This window comes from Oryza glaberrima, chromosome 12 (assembly GCF_000147395.1).
Source record: "Oryza glaberrima chromosome 12, OglaRS2, whole genome shotgun sequence".
NCBI classification, from domain to species: domain Eukaryota; kingdom Viridiplantae; phylum Streptophyta; class Magnoliopsida; order Poales; family Poaceae; genus Oryza; species Oryza glaberrima.
Window position 1 is genome coordinate 3,413,095 of NC_068337.1, and position 24,355 is coordinate 3,437,449.

General features: G+C 42.2%; 2 protein-coding genes, 1 non-coding gene and 1 pseudogene across 4 annotated transcripts; all 4 read right to left on the reverse strand.

The window, feature by feature from the left end:
- Positions 1–2,769: 2,769 nt before the first annotated feature.
- Positions 2,770–2,843, reverse strand: TRNAT-AGU (transfer RNA threonine (anticodon AGU)). The gene has a single exon. It is a non-coding gene; the product is annotated as a tRNA-Thr (tRNA).
- A 415-nt stretch (positions 2,844–3,258) lies between these two features.
- Positions 3,259–3,681, reverse strand: LOC127758183 (egg cell-secreted protein 1.2-like). Its single transcript, XM_052283806.1, has one exon. The coding sequence runs from the start codon at positions 3,679–3,681 to the stop codon at positions 3,259–3,261; it is 423 nt and encodes a 140-aa protein (XP_052139766.1).
- A 437-nt stretch (positions 3,682–4,118) lies between these two features.
- LOC127757151 (uncharacterized) lies at positions 4,119–15,326 on the reverse strand. Of its 2 annotated transcripts, XM_052282591.1 has the most exons (17): positions 15,085–15,326; positions 11,781–14,913; positions 11,588–11,701; positions 10,770–10,823; positions 9,901–10,665; positions 9,512–9,814; positions 9,084–9,419; positions 8,895–8,970; positions 8,696–8,799; positions 7,852–8,409; positions 7,405–7,761; positions 7,233–7,314; positions 7,038–7,141; positions 6,391–6,882; positions 5,843–6,277; positions 4,964–5,350; positions 4,119–4,856 (listed from the first exon to the last, which is right to left on the reverse strand). In XM_052282591.1, exons 1-17 carry the CDS (start codon positions 15,202–15,204, stop codon positions 4,570–4,572), a joined length of 7,707 nt encoding a protein of 2,568 aa, XP_052138551.1. In that variant the 5' UTR covers positions 15,205–15,326; the 3' UTR covers positions 4,119–4,569. The 2 variants fall into 2 exon arrangements, with proteins under 2 accessions (XP_052138551.1, XP_052138552.1); XM_052282592.1 differs by lacking the exon at positions 11,588–11,701.
- A 4,867-nt stretch (positions 15,327–20,193) lies between these two features.
- On the reverse strand, positions 20,194–22,705 carry LOC127757364 (uncharacterized; annotated as a pseudogene).
- Between the last annotated feature and the right edge of the window lie 1,650 nt (positions 22,706–24,355).

Below are 24,355 nucleotides of genomic sequence, written 5' to 3' on the forward strand. Positions count from 1 at the left end.
ACGAGGTGACCGACGTGATGAAGGAGCGCGGGTTTTCTCACCTGGACGGCGACGCGGCGATCTCGGCAGCGTGCGCCGGGATCACGGACTGGGAAGAGAGGAAGGCGGCGGAGGAGAGGGCCATCGAGGCGGAGTCCTTGCGCTACCGCGCCGAGAGGGACGCCGCGGCGGAGGCCATCGTCCGCCGCCGCAAGGCCGCCGCCGACGGCGTCACGAAGATGTCTTTCCTCTCTCCCGGCGATCTCTACGAACGCGACAGGGACATCCTGGAAGGCATCGACCCGGACCCTCCGGTCGTCGCCGACGTCCCCTGCGTGTCCTCCCTCGTGTTCCGCCTCTCGTCGGCGCGGACGCCCGCGGATTTCGAGCACGCCACCACCGTCGCCGGCGCCGACCACAACGTCGTCGTCGTCGGCGCCGGCCATGGCCTACCGGGTCACCGGTTCTACCTTGTCTACGACGCCTGGGCCAACTCGCTCTCCGCCATCCCCGGCCTGCCGTCCCCCTTCGGCGCCGGCCCCATTGGCTATGGCGTCGCCGTGCTCCGCCATGCTTCGCCCGGCGACTACGTCCTCGCCAACATCCTCCTCTCCTACACCGGCGGCGACGGCGGCTACCTCCGTTTCCCCACCGCCAAGGACGCCGATCTCTGGACATGGTGGTCATCCGGCCCGTCTGCTCGCCGGTGGATCCGCAAGCCGGTCATCCTCCCGCCTGAGACGTGCACGGCCACCTACATCTTCCACGCCGACACCACATTCTCCATGGGGGGCAACACGCTGTGCTGGGCGGACCTCCTCATCGGCATCGTCGCCTGCGACATGCTCGCCGCCGCCGACGAGCCGGCGTTCCGCTTCATCCCGTTGCCTGAGGCGTGCTCCTCCAAGCCGACCGAGGCTCGACATCATCGTTACGGCGGAGCGCGGCTACCGGAGGAGCGCCGGTCCATGTGCTGCAGCGGCGACGGCGGCGTCATCAGGTTCGTCTCCATCGACGACGGCGAGCATCGGAACGATCTGACACTCACCACATGGTCCCTGACGATGGCGCCCGAGCTCAAGCAGTGGAAGCAAGAAGCGGCGTTCTCCATCGGAGACCTCGTCTACTCCGATGAGCTGATCAAGAAGACGCCGCCGCCGCAGCTGCCGCCTCTGAAGGCGCCGACATGGCCGGTGCATAGCATCGTCGACGACGACGTCGTGTTCCTGTATCTGGCCGAGGTTAAGTCGATCCATCCTACTAGTATAAACATGGAGCGGTACATGGTCAGCGTCAACGTGAGGAGGAGAGAGGTTTTCGCAATCTTCGAGTATCCTTCAGATGGATTACCTCCTCCTCCCTTTCCTCCTCGCATCATGCCCAGCAATCTGAGTTGTTATTTAAACAAAACATTGTGACCAACAACCTGATTGCTAGCATCACCGTCCAAGTAGCTAGAGCTGCTAGATTTTACTTCTGTAGCATCGAAAGTTAATTGTCCTTACACTTTAATTTGCACACTAATAAGGCTAGATTTTAGTTCTGTAGCATCGAAAGTTATTATGCTTATACTACCTCCGTCCTATATTACTTGTTTTTTTGAGTTTTTGTTTATAATTTTTGATCATTCGTCTTATTTAAAAAATTTTGGAATTATTATTTATTTTGTTTGTCAATTGCTTTATTATCAAAAGTACTTTACATATGACTTATCTTTTTTTTATATTTGCACTAATTTTTCAAATAAAACGAATGGTCAAACGTTGAAAGTACAAAGTCAAAAACGTCCACTATACCGGGACGGAGGGAGTACTTTAATTTGCACACAAATAAGGCGGCCGCTGCCTTGTTTTTATTCGTCCACCTAATGTAAGTGGAAATGAATACTCTGTAAATTAAAATGACGCACGTAAAAAATGGTACAACTGTCTTAATTTTCTATAACTGCCGACTGATCAAATTTAGTGATTGAGTTTTTTGTTTGTAAAAGTTTTATTACAATTTTTGGCTAATATGTATAGCACTGTTGAAAAAGAATGGAGGAGATCAATACTACGAGATAGTAACATTGAGCTAAGGGGTCTCACTCGGAAGAGAGATACAAGGGGTCGATGATGACTGAGGAGCATCTCGCCGATTTATAAAGTGGTTGTTTGGAACTCTATTAGATTGTAGAAAAAAACATTTCGATTCTACTAAATGATGTGAGGATACATATACTTAGAAATACCCATTTAATATATATTATGATAGGTGACTATGAGGTTTATATTCTAACTGAGCATGTAAGGACACTATGATAGGTTTTTGAATTTAGCTCTCCAAAACGCTGGTAATAAGTACGGAGTAGATACCTCCACTGGGTAATTATGCATAATTCAGGTATGTATAGCACCTAATTAACATTCTCTCTGAAGAAAATTTCAGTTAATACCATCTGAATAGATTTCTACCATGGTCGGTGGTATACTGGTATGACGACATAGGCAATCGATTCTGCGATTGTTGATCACCTCGAATATAGGGTACAGTACGAAAGAGGGAACTATTTAGAGGATTCAAAGCGATTTGAAAAGACCAGAGGCGTTGCAGCATTAGAAATTCAAAGTTCAAGATGAAGATTAACTAAAAGTGAAGATTCGAAAAAATAAAGAAAAAAATTCAAAACGAATTTATTTGAAAAGACCAGAGGGGATGCTGCATTGGATATTAAAAGTTCAAGATGAAGATTAACTATAAGTGAAGATTTGACAAAATAAAGAACAAAATTCAATAACGAAATGTTAAAAATGCTTTCGTTGAGAGTCGAACTCAAGACCTCCCGCTTACTAAACGGGTGCTCTAACCAACTGAGCTACGAAAGCTTTTCGATTTCCACGAAAAAAGTAAATCTCAAGTCCAATATTCCATTCACAGTGAATGAAGAATATAACATCCACGATAATCTTCCATGTAGGACGTATAAACTCGACATATTCGTTTCCCGCAAGTTCATGACGAAAGCCTAACGAGAAACAAGAGCAGAAAAGATACGGAGAAATGTTTGGCAGCAAAATTTGCCCGAAATGCCCTCTCTGGCACATATGAGCGAATTTCATTTGCGTGGTGAAACCCTGAAATCGAATGCAGTTAATGGATGAACAGAACGGATATACTGAAGTCACGCTTCAGAGTTCAGATCTTATTCACGTAGAAGAAACGAGTAATTCACATGAACGCCCGCAACGCGTTCAGATTTCAGATTTCACAGACGTGTTCGTGCGCGCGCGCCACCGTCCACTACGCGGCCGATGGCGCCGGCGACGTGGAGTCGGCGGCGGTGGCGGCGGCCTCGGCGTCGCAGAGGCCGCGGAGGACGTCGGCCTCCTCGGCGGTGAACCCGACGGCGGCGAGCATGGCCGGCCAGCAGTCGCGCGTCGCGGCGCGCACGGCGCGGCAGCACCCGGCGCCGAGCTGCGTCGTCTCGCCGTTGAGGAAGAAGAGCACGATCTCGTCCGTGCACGACCGGAGCTCCGCCACCGCGCTCCAGCACTCCACCAGCCCTCCGCCGCCGCCGCCGTCAAGCCGGCCGCCGAGGGGTACTGCAGGCGAGAAGGCCGCGGCGCCGGCGTTGACGCGCGCGGCGTCGGCAACGGCAACGGCGGCGAGGGCCTGAGCGCTGACCACGACGAGGACGACGGCGACGCTCAGCAAGGACGCCATTGCTGAATGCTGTGCGATGTATGTTAAGTGGACACGATTAACTCCTGCTAATTGCTCACACTTATATAGGATAATATGTTAAGTACGTACTTAGTGGTAACGTAAGCTCGCGGGGGACGTAATTAATCGAATCATTAGCTGACGGCGCACATGCAGAACGGTGGAGGCAAAGGGATTAGATTAACGGATCGTTAATTAAGATGAGCAGATCACATGCTCCTGGTACTGGTACTAGTAGTGGAACTTCAACGAGTTATGAGTTAATTATTGATTAGTGCGCTTCAATTAGTATTAGCACATTGCAAAAGAGTAACGGCAACACTTATGATGCATCTATAAATTTAGATTCACATACAAGAATGAATCATGCATGTATGATCGATTGCTTATCAAATGGTTCAGGATACTGACAAATATGCAATTGCAGCAGTCAGGAGTCAGGTAACTCGAGATAGCGTACATTATTCTTGCAACCTGAAAGGTGCACCAAGATATAGAGTGCGACATAGACATGGTTACTCTCAGAGTAACAAACAAAGGAATGCTTGCACCACACAGCCACAATCCATAAATACCATTCTGTTCGAAATACTTGAATTAGAGTACATAAGAAAAACCCAACACCACGTCAATGATTGAGTCTAGAAAGAAGGAAAAAGATCATCATGCGGATGATTTCTGAGTCAGTTCCTTCTTGGAACAATAAAACAGCCAAAACACACACGGCCACTTCGTCACTGCACAGCAGAGTAGCACACACAGTGGAAACAAACACCATATCGTGTTACATTTCCTGTCTGTTGTCAGATATATATATGCTCCTATTCTTCAACTCGACGTTGAACCTAGATGCTTACCAAGAACAGCAATGTACCATCGGTTGCTGCCTCAGTGGCCCTCAGGCCTTCTGCCAATCGGCTGCAGCGGTCGCCTTGATGAGTTCTTCGCGACAGAGCGATCAGGGTTCGGCTTCACAGGCCGGTCTGTTTTGATGGCAAGCGTGTTCTCCCTGTTCCTGAGAAGGGCAATTGCAGATTCACTCAGGTTGTCGACTTGCTTCGTGCTAGGGGCGTTCATAGCAATGTGGCTTGGTTTAACAGTGCTGGAAATTTTGAAGCTCAGAAGCTTGGTGCTGATTTCATCTATGCGCCTTCGCCCGCTAGTTTGGCACAAAACTGGTGTGTGAATGAGAAGTGGAGTCAGGACAAATATGGACAATGGAAATGTTCAGTTGAGAAATTAATTCAAATCACTGTGCGAAAACAAAGAGATCAATACTGACCTGCTGATCTTGGAACGCTGTCATCCTGATGAATGGCACGCTCGTCAGGAGATTTAGGTGCAGATATATCTTCTGGAACTGGAAGCGACTTTCCAGGGCAAGATTCGGTATGAACACTGATGTCTTCCTGACAAATTGCAGATTCCTTGAGAGATACGGGAGCAGATACGTCATTTGGAAGCTCCTGCTCATGTTGATTATTACTCGCCACAGGTTCAGTACTAAACATGTCAGCAGTGTCTTCATCACAGCTATCGTTGTGTCCTCCAACGCTCACCAGGTTAGGGTTATTATGCTGCCCGAATTTAAATACCAACATTTCTGCAGGAGACACCAGCGTAGTTTCCTGTTCGGCTCTTTCAGTTGGTGAAGGTTCAAACATGTCACCTGCAGGCATGCATTGAATTGGTTGATTTTCATTATTCTCAATTTTGTAAGGTACTCCCTCCGTCCCATAATATAAGGGATTTTGGGTCGATGCGTCACATACACCAAAATCCCTTATATTATGGGAGAGAGGGAGTATTATGCAATTATCCCAAGTCATTGAGTAATTCAACTAAAGAATTAGAACCCGGTTGTACTTTCAGCACAAAACAAGACAGAGTTCTATTAACACCAGAACCAAGCTGAGTTGAGCGCACATATTATGACAACGATAGCTAGACAACATGCTAGTACAAAAATCTGACAAGTAAAGCTGTAAAAACCCTCCCAAGATGTTCATGGGGTCATGCCAATAGAAAGTGGATGCTGGAAATATATTAAGCATTGAAAAGGTGTGCACTGAGCAATGGAAAAACACAATTTAAAGATTAACTTCTTGCTCAAATCCTGCATGAAAGTAAGAGACAAGAACAAGTAATGAACATTACTGACCTACTGATCCTGAAACGCTGTCATCCTGGTAATCTTCAGGAGATTTGGGTCCAGGCATATCTTCTAGAATCGCCTGCCCATTGCATGAATCCATACAGGCACTGCAAGGTTCTACTAGAGATTTTGGAGCAGAAAGGTCATTGAGAAGCTCCTGCTCATGGTAACTGTCATCCACAGATCTGTTATCAAAAATGTTCCCAGTGTCTTTACCACCGCTAAGGTTGTGCTCTCCATCCAGCTTAGAGTTAAGCTGCACGGCTGTAAACACTGACAATTTTGCATCTGGCAACAGAGTAATTCCACCTTCTGATCCCTTAGTTGATGCAGCTCCACTCAAGTCAAATGTTGGAATGCATGGCGTCACTTGATCTGCCTTGTGCTCGTTTTCTTCTTTACAGTCCACTTGACACCTCTGCTCATTTGTTTCACAAGATCCTGGGATAAAAGATGTCTGAATTATTAGGCAATTCACATAGCAAATCTTGCTAGGCAGTAGACAAGACTACATGTCCACAAAAAATCTAAATATATCTTATAGAAACACTGACCTACAACACTCTCGCCCTCAGAAAAGGCAGATTCTTCACGAGCCTTGGTAGCAGATTGGTCATTTGGAAGTTCCATTTCCTGGCAAGAATCTATCTGACCATCTGCAAGAAAACGGAATATACTATACCTCATAAATTCAGTATCTGAAGAGTCCTCGGTGTCTTTAAAGCCGCTAAGGTCGTGCTCTGCAAGTTCATCACATCCTGGCTGAGGGTTAAGCTTTTCATCTAGCAATTCTGACGTTTCTGCAGCTTCTAGCAACATTGTTTCATTTTCTGAAAATTTAATTGATACAGCTTCAGAAAAGGGACTTGAAGGGATGCCTGGGAGGATTTGATCATTGCGTTCACTGCATAGCACTTCATGATCATGATGGAACACATCTGGTAATTCCAACTGTGAAGGGTTAGAACTTGGATGTGCATCATCAAAAATTTGGCTGCTTCGAGGATCGCAAATCTGAGGTCTACTAAAAGGAGAAGCATGTGTAGCTGCAACAGGAGAAGTGTGTATTGTTAGTTATAGGGACAGATTACAGATAGAAACCTGCTACAGCAATCCAACAAGTAAAAGACGGATGTTAACAAAGCTTTCTTCTATATGTACTGTAAAAACAGAGCAATGAAGCTGTGGGCCTGGGGCTTACAAAGTTCACTGCCATGTGATTCCCTGACGGGGGTATCAATATCTGAAGACATGACCTCTATTTTCTCTTCCTTCTCACAAACCAACTCGGAAGAAATAATCTCCCTGTAAAGAAACATCCCATGTTTAAAGAGTAGTCACATACTATTTATGGTATATGTTCGTTTACTTTTTAAAAATAGAAAATACAAATTACCTTTCTGTCTGATTCACATCATCTGCTAAATCTAACTGGATAGGCGCAACCCATCTTTTTTTGTGGCTGGCCTCCGAAAACTCTAAAAAAAATGCAATATGATTCAGTTCTTGTCTTGCACAGATAATATGGAAATATTAAGAACAGGGCAATAAAAGATAAATGAAGGTACCTTCTTGCTCATTAACTTGCTGGCATGACGAAACACAACTGCCGATCTCTTTGACGATCCCTAAATTTTCATGGGAACCTTCGCATCGAACAGGTTCTGCAGAAACAGGTTTTTCAACTCGGCATTTACCATGTGAACTATTTGATTCATCCACTTTGTTTTCAGCACATGGAAAGCCAGCATTGTCCTGTTGTCTGGACCCATCCATGTTTTCCTCTGAGAACAGCGACTGTAGACCAAAAGGCGAGTGCTTGGAATTTGGTGTTTCAGCATCATTCTTCAGCGAAAACTCCAATAAAGTTCCTTGAAGTTTACAATCTGGAGTTGCTAAATTGATGGCTGGCTTCTCAATTATACCTGGCACATTAACCAAATAAGTATTGATAGTACAAGAAGGCAAGAAAAGGAGATAATATCAGAATGTATAGATAGTACTGAGTTACTGACCCTCAATTCTAAAAACACTGTTCCCTAAGTACATATCAGATGCTTCGAGAGATTTGTCCACTGGAATGTCATTCAAACCCTCATGTTGCTGGTAATGATCCATAGGACAATCTTGTGGTAAACTATGGTCACATGGATTTCCTTTATCAACAACATTCACAGTCCCTAACTCCAAAATGTTAGTACTTTTTTCAGCACAGCTAATGCCAGATTGGCCAACTTGTGTGCTCTCTAGCTCAGAGTTATGCTGGTCATCTTGCAAATTCAATGTTTCAATAGCAGGGAGCAATGTCAATCCACTTTCTAAACCATTAGCAGTGGCAGGTACAGAAATATCAATTGTACTGACTCCTGAAGGAACTTGGTCTTCCATGCGCTTATTGCATTTCTCATTGGGGCCCAGATGCACTCCCATATTGAAAAACAATGTTGGTTCATCCAAGCAATCAGTTGATTCTAGCTGGGATATGTTAGAACTCACATGTACATCATTGTCATTGGCAGGGACTATCACTGGGCTGCTCAGAAGAGCATCACTATTACCCTTAGCATCCTTAGCTGCAAGAAGCGGTAAAAATTAGTCACTGCGAACAAATATAAGAGTAAACTATTGATATGTTCTAAAAAGATACTACCTTTGTCCCATAATATGGCAATCTAGTACCAGGTGAGACATATCCTAGTACTACAAATCTGGACAGCTAGGATGTATCCCATCTAGTACTAGGTTGCTATATTATGGGAAGGAGAGAGTAACACATCTCCTAATGTGTAAACAAAAAAATATGGCATTTATTGTCATTCCTAATCAGAGTAATTGAACAATGTTAACAAAAGGACTTACAAGATCCATTATCATCTGATTTTTCACAGAGAGTACTAATATCAGTAGAATGTACACGATTGCAGACTTCACCCTCATAACCAATTCCCTGACAATTAGTCGTCCTGTAAATTGCAATTTCATCCCCAAAAAAATCAGCCAAAAGTTATTTTCATAATATATGCACTTTCAGTGGTTCCAGGGAAGAAAATGCACTCACTCCGTGCAATTTGCATCCTTGAATAAACCTAACTGACCACATTCAACCTGCTCTTCGCAGCTTGCCTTTGATGACTCTAAAAATGTATCATTCAGTTCACATAGGCATGGGTCAAACATATGAACACATCAGGATATATTTGTACAAGGAAATTATAAAAGAATAATTAGTCAACAAGTGTAATCTCACCTTCATTTCCATTACCCTCTCCACTTTTAGTAACTAAAATAGAATCTACGTGAGCGCCATGATCTTCAACTGGTTCTAGTACAGGAGTTTGGTCATCAATATTTGATTCATCAACTCCGTTTTCTGAATGCACTCCTGCAAAAGCAAGTGAAACATATCCCATAGTTTCATCCATGCTTTCTTGCAAAGACATGGACTGTGGACTAGATGATGATTGTTCAGCAGTGGGTGAGCCTCTCTTATTCTCCACTGAGTGCATTACTACTTCGTTGACTAAAGCTTGTTGATGTTTACAATCTGGTATTGCTGAACCTGGCGAAGGCTTCTCAAATTTACCTGGCACATATTTATGCATTCCTTAAACAACATACAGCCTAATAGTACAACCGAACAAATCACTATTTGAAGATTATATGATGGTCCCTTACCTTCTTCTGCATCACCCTGCTGAACTGGTTCCAGAGCTAGCTTATTTTCAGGGTTATCTGAAACAAGCCCCACATCCATTTCTGTATGGATACCATCTGATTCCATATGAAGGCCCACAATTATGTTATCTAAATCTTTTTTGCCATCAGTTTCAGCAGCAACAAATGCACCATTTGTTACATTACTTCCTCCGCGCTCTTGTGCATAAAGTGATCTTTGCCCAATCGAGGGATTTCTTCCATATGATGAGCAAGCACCAATGTCATTCAAGGGTGACAGCATAATTTTATCATAAGCAACACCTGCATGAAGATGGTAACATCAAAAGAAGCTACAGCTATCAACAAGAATCCCTACTATGGTAAATTCATAATTTCATGTACAATACCTTGCTCCACATCAAGTGCATTGTCACCTTCTCCAATAAGTTGTGCAGCAGCATCTTCCAGATCACAATCCACTCTCGTGTAGAAAGTAGAAGTTTTGAAGCCAATGGACTTGTTTCCACTGTCAACTTTTACAGCAATATTCTCATCATGTATAAAATTGCATTGTTGATTACTCTCTTCTACAAAGAGAGAATTCAGACCAAATGAAGAATGCCTTCCATCTGACGAATTGCTTCCGCTGTTAACTTTTACAGCAATGTTCTCATCATCTACCAAATCGCATTGTTGATTACCCTCTTCTGCAAAGAGAGACTTCAGACCAAATGAAGAATGCCTTACATCTGACGACTTGCTTCCCCTATCAACTTTTGCAGCAATATGCTGAACATCTATCAAATTGTGTTGTTGATTGCCCTCTTCTGCAAAGAGATACTTCAGACCAAGTGAAGAATGCCTTTCGTCTGACAACTTGTTTCCACTGTCAACTTCTGCAGCAATATTCCCATCATCTATCATATAGTGTTGTTGATTACCCTCTTCTGCAAAGAGAGACTTCAGACCATATGAGGAGTCCATTCCATCTGAAGAGCCTCGCTCAGCATTAATTTCAATTTGAAGCATACTTCCGTGCTCAGCAGCATCCTCTACATGAAAATTTGAGGCCAGTGGACTCTCTCCCTTAACAGTGCTGAGGTTTTTGCACAAATCATCACCTTGATTGCTTTTTTCAGAAGCAGCATCACTGTGGACTTCTGGACATTTATCTGGTATATGTGGGGAAAATAGCAAATCTATATTAAGCAGCTATGCAACACTAGTGTTGCCACAGTATGTAATGCACAAAAAAAAAGGTTTATCAGTTACCAACCAGCTTCTTTATATCCATTACTGCACTGATGATAATTTACATCTGATCCAAAGGCTGTTTCAAAATGCAAGAGAACATATCTTAGAAAGTAACTAAATGCAGAACAAGTAGCAATGGGTTACTGGATGGAGACAATATCAATTGGAAAATTCACTATCAACAAATCAATACTCCCTCCATTCCAAATTGATCTACATATTTCATAGGTACACCAAGACCAAAAAAAGCTAATAACTCTCTCACACTATATTTACTCTAGCAACAAACTAGATGCATGCACCATCTCCAATATTTCCTAGCCAATTGCAAATCAAGATATTGCATGTAGGTTATAAATACTTGTGTGCATGGATGCATGCATCAATATCCATTTACTCCAATGCATAAAGAACGAATAGACTTAATAAATGAATACAAATATGTAGGTCATTTAGGAATAACATCAAAAAAACTATATGTAGATCAATTTGGAATGGAGTGAGTAAATAATTGGATGTAGTTACTAATCCATGATCAAGCAGAATGAAAACTTTACTCTCGATTATCCAAGAATTTTTTTAAGCGTTTCATGCTCTTTGGGAAGTTCCATTTTCCCATCATGTATCCTAACTTTTGGCCAAACTCTTCCTATGATGATGCACTTAACCTCTGATCAAAAACTTTCGTATTTCACACTGAACTTGTGGGTTCGTGTATTTCTAATAATTGGTAATAGTCGGTATTCAATTGAGTCCATAGGTTTCTGAAATAGTGTAAAGGAACAAGAAGTGCTAGCATAGTGTGTGTAATGGCTAAATCTTATAAATTAAGGAACTTACGTGAATTAATGCATGTCCTCACATCATGAATATCATTTCGACATGATAAATCGTATTCTACAGCTGCTACAGTGGTGTCATGAAACTGTTGTGAAGCAACATCAGTGAAACCACCTAGGATTGAAGCAAGATTCACATTAGCTTGTCCTGTTACAAACCCCTAATGAAATCAAAAGAAAAACAAGAAAAGTACCTTCTTCAGCTTGTTTTCCTCTCTCATCATTCACAGTAGGTAAATAATTTAATTCGAACTCAAGAGCTTTGAATGAACCATTATCTGTTTCATTTCCAGGTGAACCAGAATCAAATAAAGATAGAGAAGCATCACCATTCTTCATGCAAGTCCTCTCAAAGTCGTGCTCAGCCAGAGTGCCATGCTCCAAGACAGTAGCCACAGCGCACGATAGAACTTCTGCAACAGTCATTGATTTAGAAGCTTCAATGCCATCACCAGACAAAGCAATATCCACATTTTGAATGTCATCGGTACCCTTCACAGCAGTCCAGTTCGCAATATTACAAGCATTGGAGTCATTTACAATAACTAGTGCATCAGCATCACTAGTACAAGGCGGTAACTGATCGACACTCGAGAGTTTAGACAAGGCCCCAAGGAGTTGCTCTGGTAAAGTAATGATCTCATTTTTATCTGTGTGATCTTCAGCATCTAAAAGGGGTAAAGCAGTGGCAGAACTAAGTTCTTCTGCAATAGCTGCTGGATTATCTAAATCTTCCAAAACCTCTTCATTGGAATTGGCATTCAAAGTTTGTGCGACAGCAGCACCCAAATCAGCCTCAGCATCATCCAGCAATACTTTGTTCTCTGATGAAATACCAGCACGCGAAACTAGTTCTGTGATACTTGATGATTGGCCCAACTCCTCGGAACTTATTCCAGATAAATGGATAATACTTTCAGTTCTAAGGTCAACATATTCATGTGCAGTATCACTAGAATCTGACCCATGTACTTCTGAATTCACCCACTGCTCTCTGTGAGTCTCTTCTACAGTGGCATTATCCCGATTAACTTCTTGGGTGCTGGCACTGGAATCATTGCAATATTCATGACAACCTTCATTTCCATCCTGTGTTGATTCCCTAACAACCATATCATCAGCATCAGCATTTGACTCTTCGAAAGAGATAATTTCTTGCAAAGCATCTGTCGTACTCTCCTTTGCACAAGGTCCTTCTGAAGCTGGAGTTTGTACCTTCTGTTGCTTCCTGGATTTTTGCCTGTCAGAAACTTTTGTATTATTACCGGATGAACATGACATTTCCATTGAAGTTCTTCTCCGTTTTCCCAATTTAAAGCCACCCCCATTACTTCTAACAGGTTTCTTTGCTTCCAGCTGTTTCGCCACAGCTACACCTACAACAGTTCTGACCAATTCATCATGGTACTTGTTCTCACTATTGGGCTTATTTGGAACAACAGATTTCCGCGTTGATCTCCTGACATGTACTTCAGGATTCATTTCTGCTGCAAGACCCTTTGTCTCTCTGTCAAACATTATTGGCACAACAGATTTTCGTGTTGTCCTTCTAGCAGGTTCCTTTATTGCTAGTTTCTTCCCAGGATCGTTGCCCTTAGAGTGCTTATGTTCCTCATCCCTGACCATCTCACAGTCATCCATCTTCTCATCATTGAGCATATTAGGAAGAAAAGATTTACACTTTGATCTCCTAATATGTGCTTCAGGCATCATTTCTGTAGTTAGTCCATTACTCTCTTTGTCAAGCATAGCGGAGACAACAGATTTCCGAGTTGATCGCCTAACAGGTCTTTTTTCTGTTGGTTGCTTCACCAGGACATCTCCTCTAACACTTCCATGCATACACTTGGTTCCTTCCTCAAGCAAGGTAGAAACAACAGATTTCCGCCTAGATCTTTTCAAAGGCTCAATTACTTCTTGCTGCATTTCTGTAGGTAAAGCTTCACCACTGCTCTCGGAGAGTGAAACTTTGCCAACACTTTTAGCTATCTTATCCCTGCCCCTTCCTGTATTCCTCTTTGTCAAACCAGCATTCTCATCTTTCCTGACCACAACATTTTTCATGCTAGTCTTAGCAGCATTGTGCATCAATGGCTGGGCTGTTTTCAGGCCCTTGGCATCTGTCTGTGCTCTACTCACATTGTTGCTTTCTGAAATTGAATTAATTAACAACAATTCATTAGCCACAGATTGTCGTCTGCTCGACCGCCTCAATTTTGGGCCAATACTGGGATCATGAACCATTTGCTCATCTTCTTCCTCAACAAAAGCAGAAGTTTGATACTGAGTAGATGGTCGACAGGACAGACTCTTATTTTCCAGCTTCTTGCAGACCTCGGTCTCCATCATCACATTGTCTTTAACCTGAACAACCCTATTCCTCAAAGATCTGGTACTAGGAGCCACATTTGCTTGCACCATTGGAACTGTTGGAGGCTCAACATCCAAGTGAATATGTTCTTTCTTCTGTCTTTTGTTCTCGAGGACAATGGGTGACGCGATATCAGTTACAACTGAACTTGATCTTGTGCTTCTGGTAGATACATTCACCTTAGCAGCCTTCTCCACAATAGGATCCGCTGCCTTCCTCCTGCTTCTCCTGCAGTCAACAACAGGAGGTGACACCGTAGTGACACTTGTCGACCCTGACCTGAGCTTTCTGCCATCATCTTGAACTTCAGCACAATGTTCCTGAACCTCAAGACAAATCTGCTCATTCACATCTCCTTTCCTCTTCCTCCCTCTCTTCTTCTCAACAACAGGAGACTGCACGACAGTGACCGCCGTCAGGAGACAACTCGACCTCGTGCTTCTACCAGAAACTCCATCCTGCACACTGACAGTAATCTCCTCACCAACATCCCCAGCCACCTGCTTCTGCTTCTGCCTCTGCTTCCGCTTGTTGTCAACTGCTTCTCCTTCCTTCGCCCCATCTCCTTCAGCACCATCAGCATCACTCGAATTCACCGCATTTCTCCTAGACCGCCTCCGTGGGGCTTCTGCGGCAGGCTCTCCTTCAGCAGCAGCATCACCACCAACACGAGCACCCCTGCGTTGCTTCCCCCCTCCTCCACTTCCTGCTTCTGAATCAGTAACCACCTCCCCGGCCTTCTGCCTCCCCCTTGTCTTCGCGGCAACTGGCGACCACATCACCCGGGGCCTCCGTCCCCTCCTCCCCCTCCCCCTTGTTTCCATCACCTCCTCCTCTTCCTCCAAAGCAAATGTCACCGTCTTGGCCGCACCAAAACCCTCGCTACCGCCGCCCGACCGCTTCATGCATCCCTTCCACACCACCACCCCGACCGCCTTCTCCTCCGTCGCGGCACCCTACACAAATCCAAAACAGAAAAAAACAACGATCAGCATCCTCCACCATCTCCATTTCTCCGAACTCGGAGAGCGCATTTCCGCAACCCACTAGCCACTCCACGAAACTAGAACTCGAGATCGAAAGCGAGGGCACGATGGTTGGATGGGTGGGTGGGTGGGAGTCCGTACCGAGAGGGTCGCGGCGAGGCGGGCGACGAGGGCGGCGTTGGAGCCGCCGGCGGAGAGGCCGTGGCGCTTGCAGAGCGCCTGCAGCTCCCGCCGCTTCATCGACTCGAAGTCCATCTCCATCCCTCCTCCTCCTCCTCCCCCTTACCGCCGCCGCCGCCGCCGGAGATCAGCACGGTCCGGCGAGATCGTCGGCCATCCGCCGCGCCGGGGTTCGCGAAATTTTGGAATTCTCCGCGGGTTTTTTTTTTTTTTGTGGATTGCTTTTGTGGCGTTTGAGATTTGAACTGTTGGGCGGGCGCGTGTTGTGACCGCGCCGCGGGTTGGAGAGTGGAGACTGACCGGTGCGCCCGGGGAGCGGGGCGTTGCGCGTGGGGACCACGTGGCAGTGGGAGCGGGGGCGGTGGCTTCCTGGGGAAGGAGCGTCGCTTTGAATTTTCGGGTTTCGCGCCCAGTACGGCGACGTGGGGGAAGAGCTGGATTAATGGATAAGGTATTTAGACTGACATGGGGGGTCCAGTAGCCGAATGCCAAATGTTGGTCCCACATGTCAGTGGGGGAGCTCCTCGGTACCCGTGTAAGACCGTGGGCCCCACCATAGGCGGCTAAATGCTTCGCGTACTCTCATTCGAAGTAGAGGAGCGGTTCGTGTGCCCATGCACAATACTCTAACACCTATTTTATTTTTTGTTTTTTCAAAAGTCTAAATTCTATTTATAATTATCATGTGCTAAATTAAATTATTGATTTGAATCTAATAAAGTCATTTTAGTACTTATTGGTTGTATGTTCAGTGGTGTTATTACATTGTGAATGAATTAATTGCTCCATAATCTTGGTGAAAGAAAAAATAGGTCTTAGATTTTTGGATGGAGGGAGTACACCACAAAGGATTTTTTTTGGTGCTGTTTTGTGAAACTTCGTGTCAAAAAATTGTTCAAAATCATTTTTGCAACGTGTTTTTGAATTCTTAATTTTCATTTATGATATATAACAAATTATTTGTTCCATCAATTGATGTTTTAATACTTCACTTCGTACCCAAAAGATAACAGTGTGGCTGAGTGGTAAACCAATGAAAATTAGTATTAAGCCGGATCCCAGCATTCACAGGCAATAAGTCATTTGTCTTTTTTCTTATTTCATAGGAAAAATGTAGGATTCATGATTTGGCACTGTAGCAGCATTTGATTCACAGGATTTGGGCATAGGAAAGTTAGAGGAAATTTTCCTTTGGAGCTCATTTCACAGGGAAAACCATAGGAAAGGAAAACATCCACCCTAAACTTCTTTTTTTCCATCATGTGAGCGTAGGATCGATTTAGTAAATGACAAACCTATGCATCATTGTTGTTCTTTTAGAGGAAAATGGGCATTGTGATGTTCTAGATAATATCAAAGTGATATGTATTAATATATACTACCTCCGTTTTTTAATAGATGACGTTGTTGACTTTTTCTCACATGTTTGACCATTCGTCTTATTCAAAAAATTTACGTAATTATACTTTATTTTCTTATGAGTTGTTTTATCACTCATAGTACTTTAAGTGTGATTTATATCTTATATATTTGCATAAAATTTTTGAATAAGACAAATGGTTAAACGTGTGAGAAAAAGTCAACGGCGTCATCTATTAAAAAATAGAGGGAGTAGTACTTCCTAACATTCTCTTTCGTGTGAAATTCTTATATACCCTTTAGAACGATTAGTAGCACAAATTTCCTAGGTTTTGTAATTCATTCCTACATGATTCCTATATTTTTTTCTATTCCTGTTTCTATGTCATACATTTCAAAGGAGCCCTAAGGCTGAGTTTGATTCAGCTACTTGTCTAAGCTATTTCCTTTATTCGTAGGCTCTTTTTCTTCTAAATTGTTAAACTGTGCATTTTGTGTAAAAACTTTATATATTGAAGTTTCTTCAAAAAAATAATGAAATAAATCTATTTTGTAAGTTTGTAATAGTTAATTAATCACTCGTTTGTGTAAAAATCCGACCACCTGAACCGCATAGCCCAATTCATCCGATGGGCGAATCCACTTGCACATACCACCTCACTTAACTTTTATCTCCACTTTATGTAAAATGATTAACCGAAAGGTCCTTATGATTTGATTCTATCCTTACAAAACTAGCAATGTGATATTAAATATTCACGCATAGTTCTCACGAGCCGCACATGAGCCATCCAAATTAGCCTAGATATCACAACTAATGACCCGTCTTGTTTTGCGTGAAACAAAATAGCCTAGCCAAACCGGAGGTTTCAGACGGACCTTAGCACTATGGCCTTTTTTTTTTTAGAATTACACAGCACAAACACAGTTCTACAATATTTATAACATAATATTACACCGCTTATTGCCTACTGAAATATTTTTTAGCACATTTTGGATGCCCTTACTCAAACATCTTCTCATCCTGATCTTGCCATTAACTACCCTCTCAGCAGTCAACCCTAACCATCTCTAATTCAATAAGGGCATCGAAGTTTTTTTAATCAACCCTAAATCTTTGCTAAACAATCTAAAAATGGTTGTACTAGGCTTTACTGAACTTAGACTCCTCTTTTTCATATTCAAATGGAGGGAGTATTATGTATTAGGAACCTATGTAAAATGTTGGTGAATCCATTGGTCTGTATTCGCTAGTCCCTTCCATACTTCCATTCACCGATGAAGCTAACATTCATTTCAACAGCCATTCGGCAGATGGCGTTTTCATGAACACACGCCACAAAGATATATCGAACTACTTACGCAGTAGACTCTACATCAAAGCTTTGTATAGTTCACGCCAAAATTGAAAGTTTGATTGAAATTGGAACGATGTGACGGAAAAGCTGAAAGTTTGTGTGTGCAGGAAAGTTTTGATGTGATGAAAAAGTTAGAAGTTTGAAAAAAAAACTTTGAAACTAAACACGGTGCAAAACAATGAACTTAAGTCTTGATTCAATAAATTTGCTAAACTCAGCTGGCTCAACTTTGGTTGTTGTCTTGTGCTGTGTTGCGCTTATTTAAGTTGCTGCAAAAATAAAAAAAAATGTTACAGATATTTTACATATCAAACTAAGGTTAAACATAATGTGTTATCCCGTTGTTGCATTCCTCCTATTAGTTATATTTTTCAAATTATGATGCTATTATTATCATTTGAAACAAAAATAAAAAAATAATGAGAGAATAGCTACTTTAGTCCCTAAAGTTTCTCTGTAGGATCAGTTTAATCCCTAACCTTTTAAATAGTCCAAAAAAATTCTTAAACTTTATCATAAGGTCTAGAATAGTCATTGGATCCACCAAAATCATCATATGGATATGCCATGTCATTGTTCATGCAAAATCTATGATGAATTATCCAATTTACCCTTACGTATATCATAGAAAAATAAATATAAGGGTGAATTATACATAACTAATATAAGGGTGACTTGTTTGAACAATATGAAAGATTAAAGACTAAAATGACTTAAGAGTGAAACTTTAGGAACATATTGACTATTCTCCTAAAAATAATTTACCTAATGTTGAAGCTATGAACCAAACGGAATTATCATAATCACTTCAGACCATATTCACTAGTTCATTCCTTGCATTACTTGGCGGATTCACCATCCAATGACTTCAAGGAAGCAGATCCTTTGATTCAATTGCATCGTTGGCATGTGGATCCCAATTTACTAGCAAAGCAGAGTAATTAGGACCAACGTTAACCTAAAAAAAAAACTAGTCCATGCTACATTAATCGATCATGATAGTTTTATTTTAGTAAATAAGCGTCTGTTTGGCAAAGCTCCAGCTCTAGAGAGGTAGCGCTCATCCAACAGTTTTAGCTCCACCTAAAATGAGAGTGTAACTGAGTGGATCTCTCTCATAAAATAAACTATAGAGGTTGAGCTGGGTTTAGATAGCTCCACAACTCCAGTCCAAATACAACTCCTTAAGTTAAATTTAGGAGTTAGAACTGTACCAAACAGACTCTAACAGTTAGCTTGTATCAATTTTGTCTGCATAAAACATAAATAGTTTATATAGTTTTATGGAATTTATGTATGTTTGTTTTCTCGCTAGGTTTGCTCATGATATGCCAAATATACACCTGATAAGTTGGGAACCGAGTGCAGCCATCGATCCACATTTGGTTTGCAAATATGCCGTCCATCATATCATTGCAGCAAATTATCTACTCCATGTATCTGAAGATATGTTTTCTAAAAAAAAACTTCTTGCATTACTTAAGCCAATTGTTCTAAACTATTTTAAAAGTTTACTTCACAGAATATTTAATTTAGGCCTGGTTTAGTTCCTAACTTTTTCTTCAAACTTTCAACTTTTCCATCACATCAAAATTTTACTACACACACAAACTTCCAATTTTTCCGTCACATCGTTCCAATTTTAATCAAACTTCCAATTTTGGTGTGAACTAAACACACCCTTATTCTCATGATGATGTAGATAACCCAAGACAATAATCCAGTCAATAATCTATATCCACTAGTGCGGAACAACTCATCTATGTCGGCGAGAGGCTTCTTCACGAACTAATGGTCAGTGACGCTTAATCTCTTAAGCAAACCTAATCTCCATCAGGCAACAAAAAAAATATGGCATAGCTCTGATATTTGAAGTAATTTCTCAAGGCAAAATGTCTGATATGATGTCCTTTTCCCCCGATAATGTTCCACACTTCCACTTAAAAACAGGACTTCAGTAACTAATATATGGCCGGTGAACTATTGAGAAGTTTCTGATACAGCTTCAAAAAACAGTACTTCCTCCGTTTTACAATGTAAGACTTTCTAGCATTGTCTATATTTATTTAGATATTAATGAATATATATATATATATATATATATATAAAGTCTTACATTATGAAACGGAACGGAGGGAGTACTTTAGCATCTTTTAGCATCTTGAAGCTCAAATAAATTAGCAACTCTGATGTTTGGTATCAATGTTCAACCACAGAAAAGAGAAAAGTCCTCCAGTGGCTATTGAGAAGTTTCAACTTTCAATGCACTACTGACTACTACTCTGATCTCAGTTTCACACAAAGATTTTGCCAAATAGATGCCAGAAATAATTTGCCAGAAGCTAACCAACAGATAAATTTAGCTCGAATTAGTTGTTAATTGTTACTATCAGTTAGGAGTACTACACAGGTACATCTTGTCCGATTGTCCCCAAAAACAAAAACTGAAGATCTAGCTAGATAAACTTGATCGAGACAGATCTCATTACCTGGGACTTGTACTTGTCCTAAACCGCACCGACCTTTGCTGCAGTTTTGCACGATCTTACATTTAGACAAGAGCAATGCAACACTTGATCTTTTCTAACGAGCAAAATCACCAAACCAAAATGCCCATTTGCTAATTAATCAGTTTGCTTGTGCAGCTAGCAGGAGGCATCCCCCGGCGGATTCCCAGCCAGCCTCTGGCTTCTCTGCCTCACCTCCATCCCGGCATCCGCCGCCGCCGCCGCCACCGCCGCCGCCTCTTCCTCCTCTAGAATAAACTTCACCTTCTTCGTCGGCCCAGATCCCCCGCCGCCACCGGGCCGCTTCAAGCAGCCCTTCCCACCCCACCTCGCCGCGGTCACCTCCGCCGCCGCCGCCGCTCACCACGCCCCTGCATTGCATTGGATCAAACGCATGCAGCTAGCTAGCGAGCGCGTAAGAATCAATGGAGGAGCGAGTCGGAGGAGGGGTGGTGGTTCGATCGGTGCTCTAAGCCGCTGCGAGCGCGTGCGTACCGGGAGGATGGCGAGAGCGGCGAGGCGGTCGGCGAGGTCGGCGCTGGAGCCACCGGTGGGAGGCCGTGGACCCTGCACAGCGCCTGGAGCTCCCGTAGCATCGCCGTCGTCGCCGAGCGCGTGATTTGATTGCCGCCGGAGTTGAGCGCGAGAAGATGATGCCGTTGGATTTTGATGAGAGGGGGTAGTAGGCAAGCTTTTATTGTTAGCCAAGGCTTCTGGGAGAAGGAAACCAAGCCATACAGTAGGACTATACGGACATGGGCTCATTAGTTCGCGAACGAAAATTGTTGGCGTTTCATGTTGGATATACGGACATATATTTAAAGTATTAAATATAGACTTATAACAAAACAAATTATAAATTTCGCCTAAAAACTGTAAGAATAATTTATTAAGCCTAATTAATCCGCTATTAGCAAATGTTTACTGTAATATTATATTATCAAATCATGACACAATTAGACTTAAAAGATTCGTCTCGCAATTTACACGCAATATGTGTAATTAGTTTTTTTCTATATTTAATACTCCATGCATATGTCCAAACATTCAATGTTACAGAGGCTGTGTTTAGTTCCACACTAAAATTAGAAGTTTGAAGAAATTGAAACGATGTAACGGAAAAGTTGGAAGTTTGTGTGTGTATGAATGGTTGTGGCCGAGTTTAGTTCCAAAATTTTTCTTCAAACTTCCAACTTTTCCATCACATCAAAACTTTCCTACACACACAAACTTCCAAGTTTTCCGTCATATCATTCCAATTTCAACCAAACTTCCAATTTTAGTGAAGTGAACTAAACACAAGGTGTGTTTAGTGAAGTTTGGTTGAAATTGGAACGATGTGATGGAAAAGTTTCAAGTTTGTGTGTGTAGGAAAGTTTTGATGTGATAGAAAAGTTAGAAGTTTGAAGAAAAATTTTAAAACTAAACTCGACCAAAGTTCGATGTGACAAAAAAGTTAAGAATTTGAAGAAAAAAGTTAGAATCTAAACATGGCAGGGTGAAATTTTTTTCTTTGGTACTAAACAGGCCCATATATAGGCTACCAATATCCCAGAAAATGTTTAATAGGCTTCACTGACGTCATGTCAAATAATGTTTTTCTTTATTTGGACCATCATTTATTACTAATGTTTTTCTTTAGATTACCTTTTTAATCAATGTTTTCGTTTTGAATAAGGTAATTCTGCTTCTGTAACTTTTTGGTACTTTGTATCGTTCTCCACTTTTTATTCATCTACATCCAATTTTTATATGTCTAAAAAATATTGTACATTTAGTTGTGCAAGTTTATTAATATTAATAAGAGGATTGCTAGAGCACGGGATTCCGTTCTAACGGGATACTTTATAAATCTAATCCCCCACCTACCGTCTTCCCCATGTTAGAGCTCCCACGTTGCAAATAAACAATCAGTGTAGCTCCTTGCTCCCACCAGTCATAGCAACATCAGAGGAATGATGAAGGCAGCGATGAGAGGAAGGGAGAAGAGAAGATGAGACAATGACAGATTGACGGGGACTTGCCAGTAAGGCAGACAATGACATTGCGCTCTCCTTTCCCATGCCTTGACCCAGTACTTCATAACATAGGTAACAGACCCGATACCTGAATACTATGCGCATGGTAACTGAGCGTACCAACTGGTACATGAGGTACCGGGCATGCTACCCCAAGGTACTAGACCAGACCATACCCTGGTATGGTACCTGGGTACCATGCATGATACCCAACGTATAAGACCCCGGGTATCAACCCCTTAATACCTGGTATCAGCTGCGACGTACCTGTGCATAGCACCGGCGAGTAGAGTGATGGGTTGGCAAGGAGCATGAAGAAACCCAACTCCAAGGTAGCCATCTACATCGAGACTAGCCGTCTCCACCCTCCTATCGACGCTAAGGACCTCATCCCCCTCGGCCTCACCGCCTCTCTTTCCTTCTGCTCACACATGACAACCCCCAACCTCGCTTCCATAGTTGGCTCCCTCCTTTGCTCTAACCCCCATGCCCTTGCCAACCTCCGCTATCTTATGTGCTCCTGATCCAGTGTATGAAGGGAGAAAAGATGATAGAGGATGTCGTCGGTATTGGAGACGATGGTCAAGGAGTTGAGGAGAGGGAGGAGGAAGACAAAGTGCTCCTGCTCGGTGGGGGAAACATATCTAGGGGAAACGGATCTAGAAGATATGTAAAGTTCACCCTGTTTTATCCCAATGCCTTCGTGCCTCCGACAGGATTCCGTGTATTAGTTTTTCTGTAATAAGTAAGAGCCAACATACTTGAGTTTGTTGACATGCTTGAGAAAAAAGTTGGGGTGATCCAAAGTGAAAGAAAAGAAAGATTACTTGACCTAAAGGAAAATATTGTGTGAAGGGTGATTTAAAGCGAAACACGGTTAGTAATAATGTGGTCAAAAAAGTTTAATTGAACAATTAATACTCTTAACACCTTTTGAGTATAATATTTTATCACTACTATATCCGTCCCATTTTATGTGCAGTTGTGGATTTCCGTGTCCAATGTTTGACCGTCCGTCTTATTTTTTAATATAATATTTTTTTAAAAAAAATATTAGTCACATATAAAGTACTATTCATGTTTTATCCTCTAATAACATTAAAAATACTAATCATAAAAATTTTTAAATACATAAACTGTACAAAAATGCGGCCATTCTGGGATGGAGGTAGTAGTTAAATATGATGTTGGGGTTATGCTTATTATTGTGCTCAAGCATCGCTTGTTGAAAATACAGGCCATTTCTCTTTTTCCTCTACATCCATATCAGAAAATAATTAGGTCAAAGCATTGTTTAAACAATAAGCTTACCAGACATGGTACTTGGCGCAGGGTTTACAAAACCGTGCGGTTACCATGGTTGTCACGTACGGTAACCTTTTTAGTTTTTGGAACCACAGTATATCTCGCGATAACCATCAAACCGTTGGGCGGCGGAAACCGTATCCCAAACAGTTTGGTAAATCCTGGCTTGGCATATCTCTTCTTGCTCAAAGACGGTTTTCTCTTCTTTTTTGTTTTTGACACCCGTTTGGGTTTTTAATTGAAATATAATTTAATAGTTTTCCTGCTGGTTTAAGTTGAAAAAAAAAGACACAGTTTACATATGAGATTTGAAGACAACATTTAAATGGCAAAATAGGATGTACTCATTGAGAAGACAACTCATTTGTCTATTTCCTACTCCCTCTGTCAAAAAAAAAAAAACTCAACCTTGGTGAGGACTAGGCATCATGTAGGACAATAAATTTGGACAACCCTCTGTCCAGATTCGTTTGCCTAGGTAATATTCCATCCTCACCAATGTTGAGTTTTTTCTTGGACGGAGGGAGTATATGTCATTCTTGTCAGAGAGCAACGAGGGCGAGGCACCCTTTGAATGTGAGGTTGGACGTTGAGTACTTATGTTGGGTCATTACCTTAAGGGTTTCGCATGATTGGGAAAAAAAAGAAGGAATAGAAAAAACACAGAATTCTAACATGAATATAA

Bases quoted from the DNA above. Each gene is read 5' to 3' on its own strand.
- LOC127758183 (XM_052283806.1), bottom strand. From the start codon at position 3,681: ATGGCGTCCTTGCTGAGCGTCGCCGTCGTCCTCGTCGTGGTCAGCGCT.
- LOC127757151 (XM_052282591.1), bottom strand. From the start codon at position 15,204: ATGGAGATGGACTTCGAGTCGATGAAGCGGCGGGAGCTGCAGGCGCTC. The intron at 10,824-11,587 runs GTAAGTTCCTTA...ATTTTGAAACAG, and splicing joins GAGGACATGCATTAATTCAC to CCTTTGGATCAGATGTAAAT. The intron at 9,815-9,900 runs GTATTGTACATG...ATCTTCATGCAG, and splicing joins TGCACTTGATGTGGAGCAAG to GTGTTGCTTATGATAAAATT.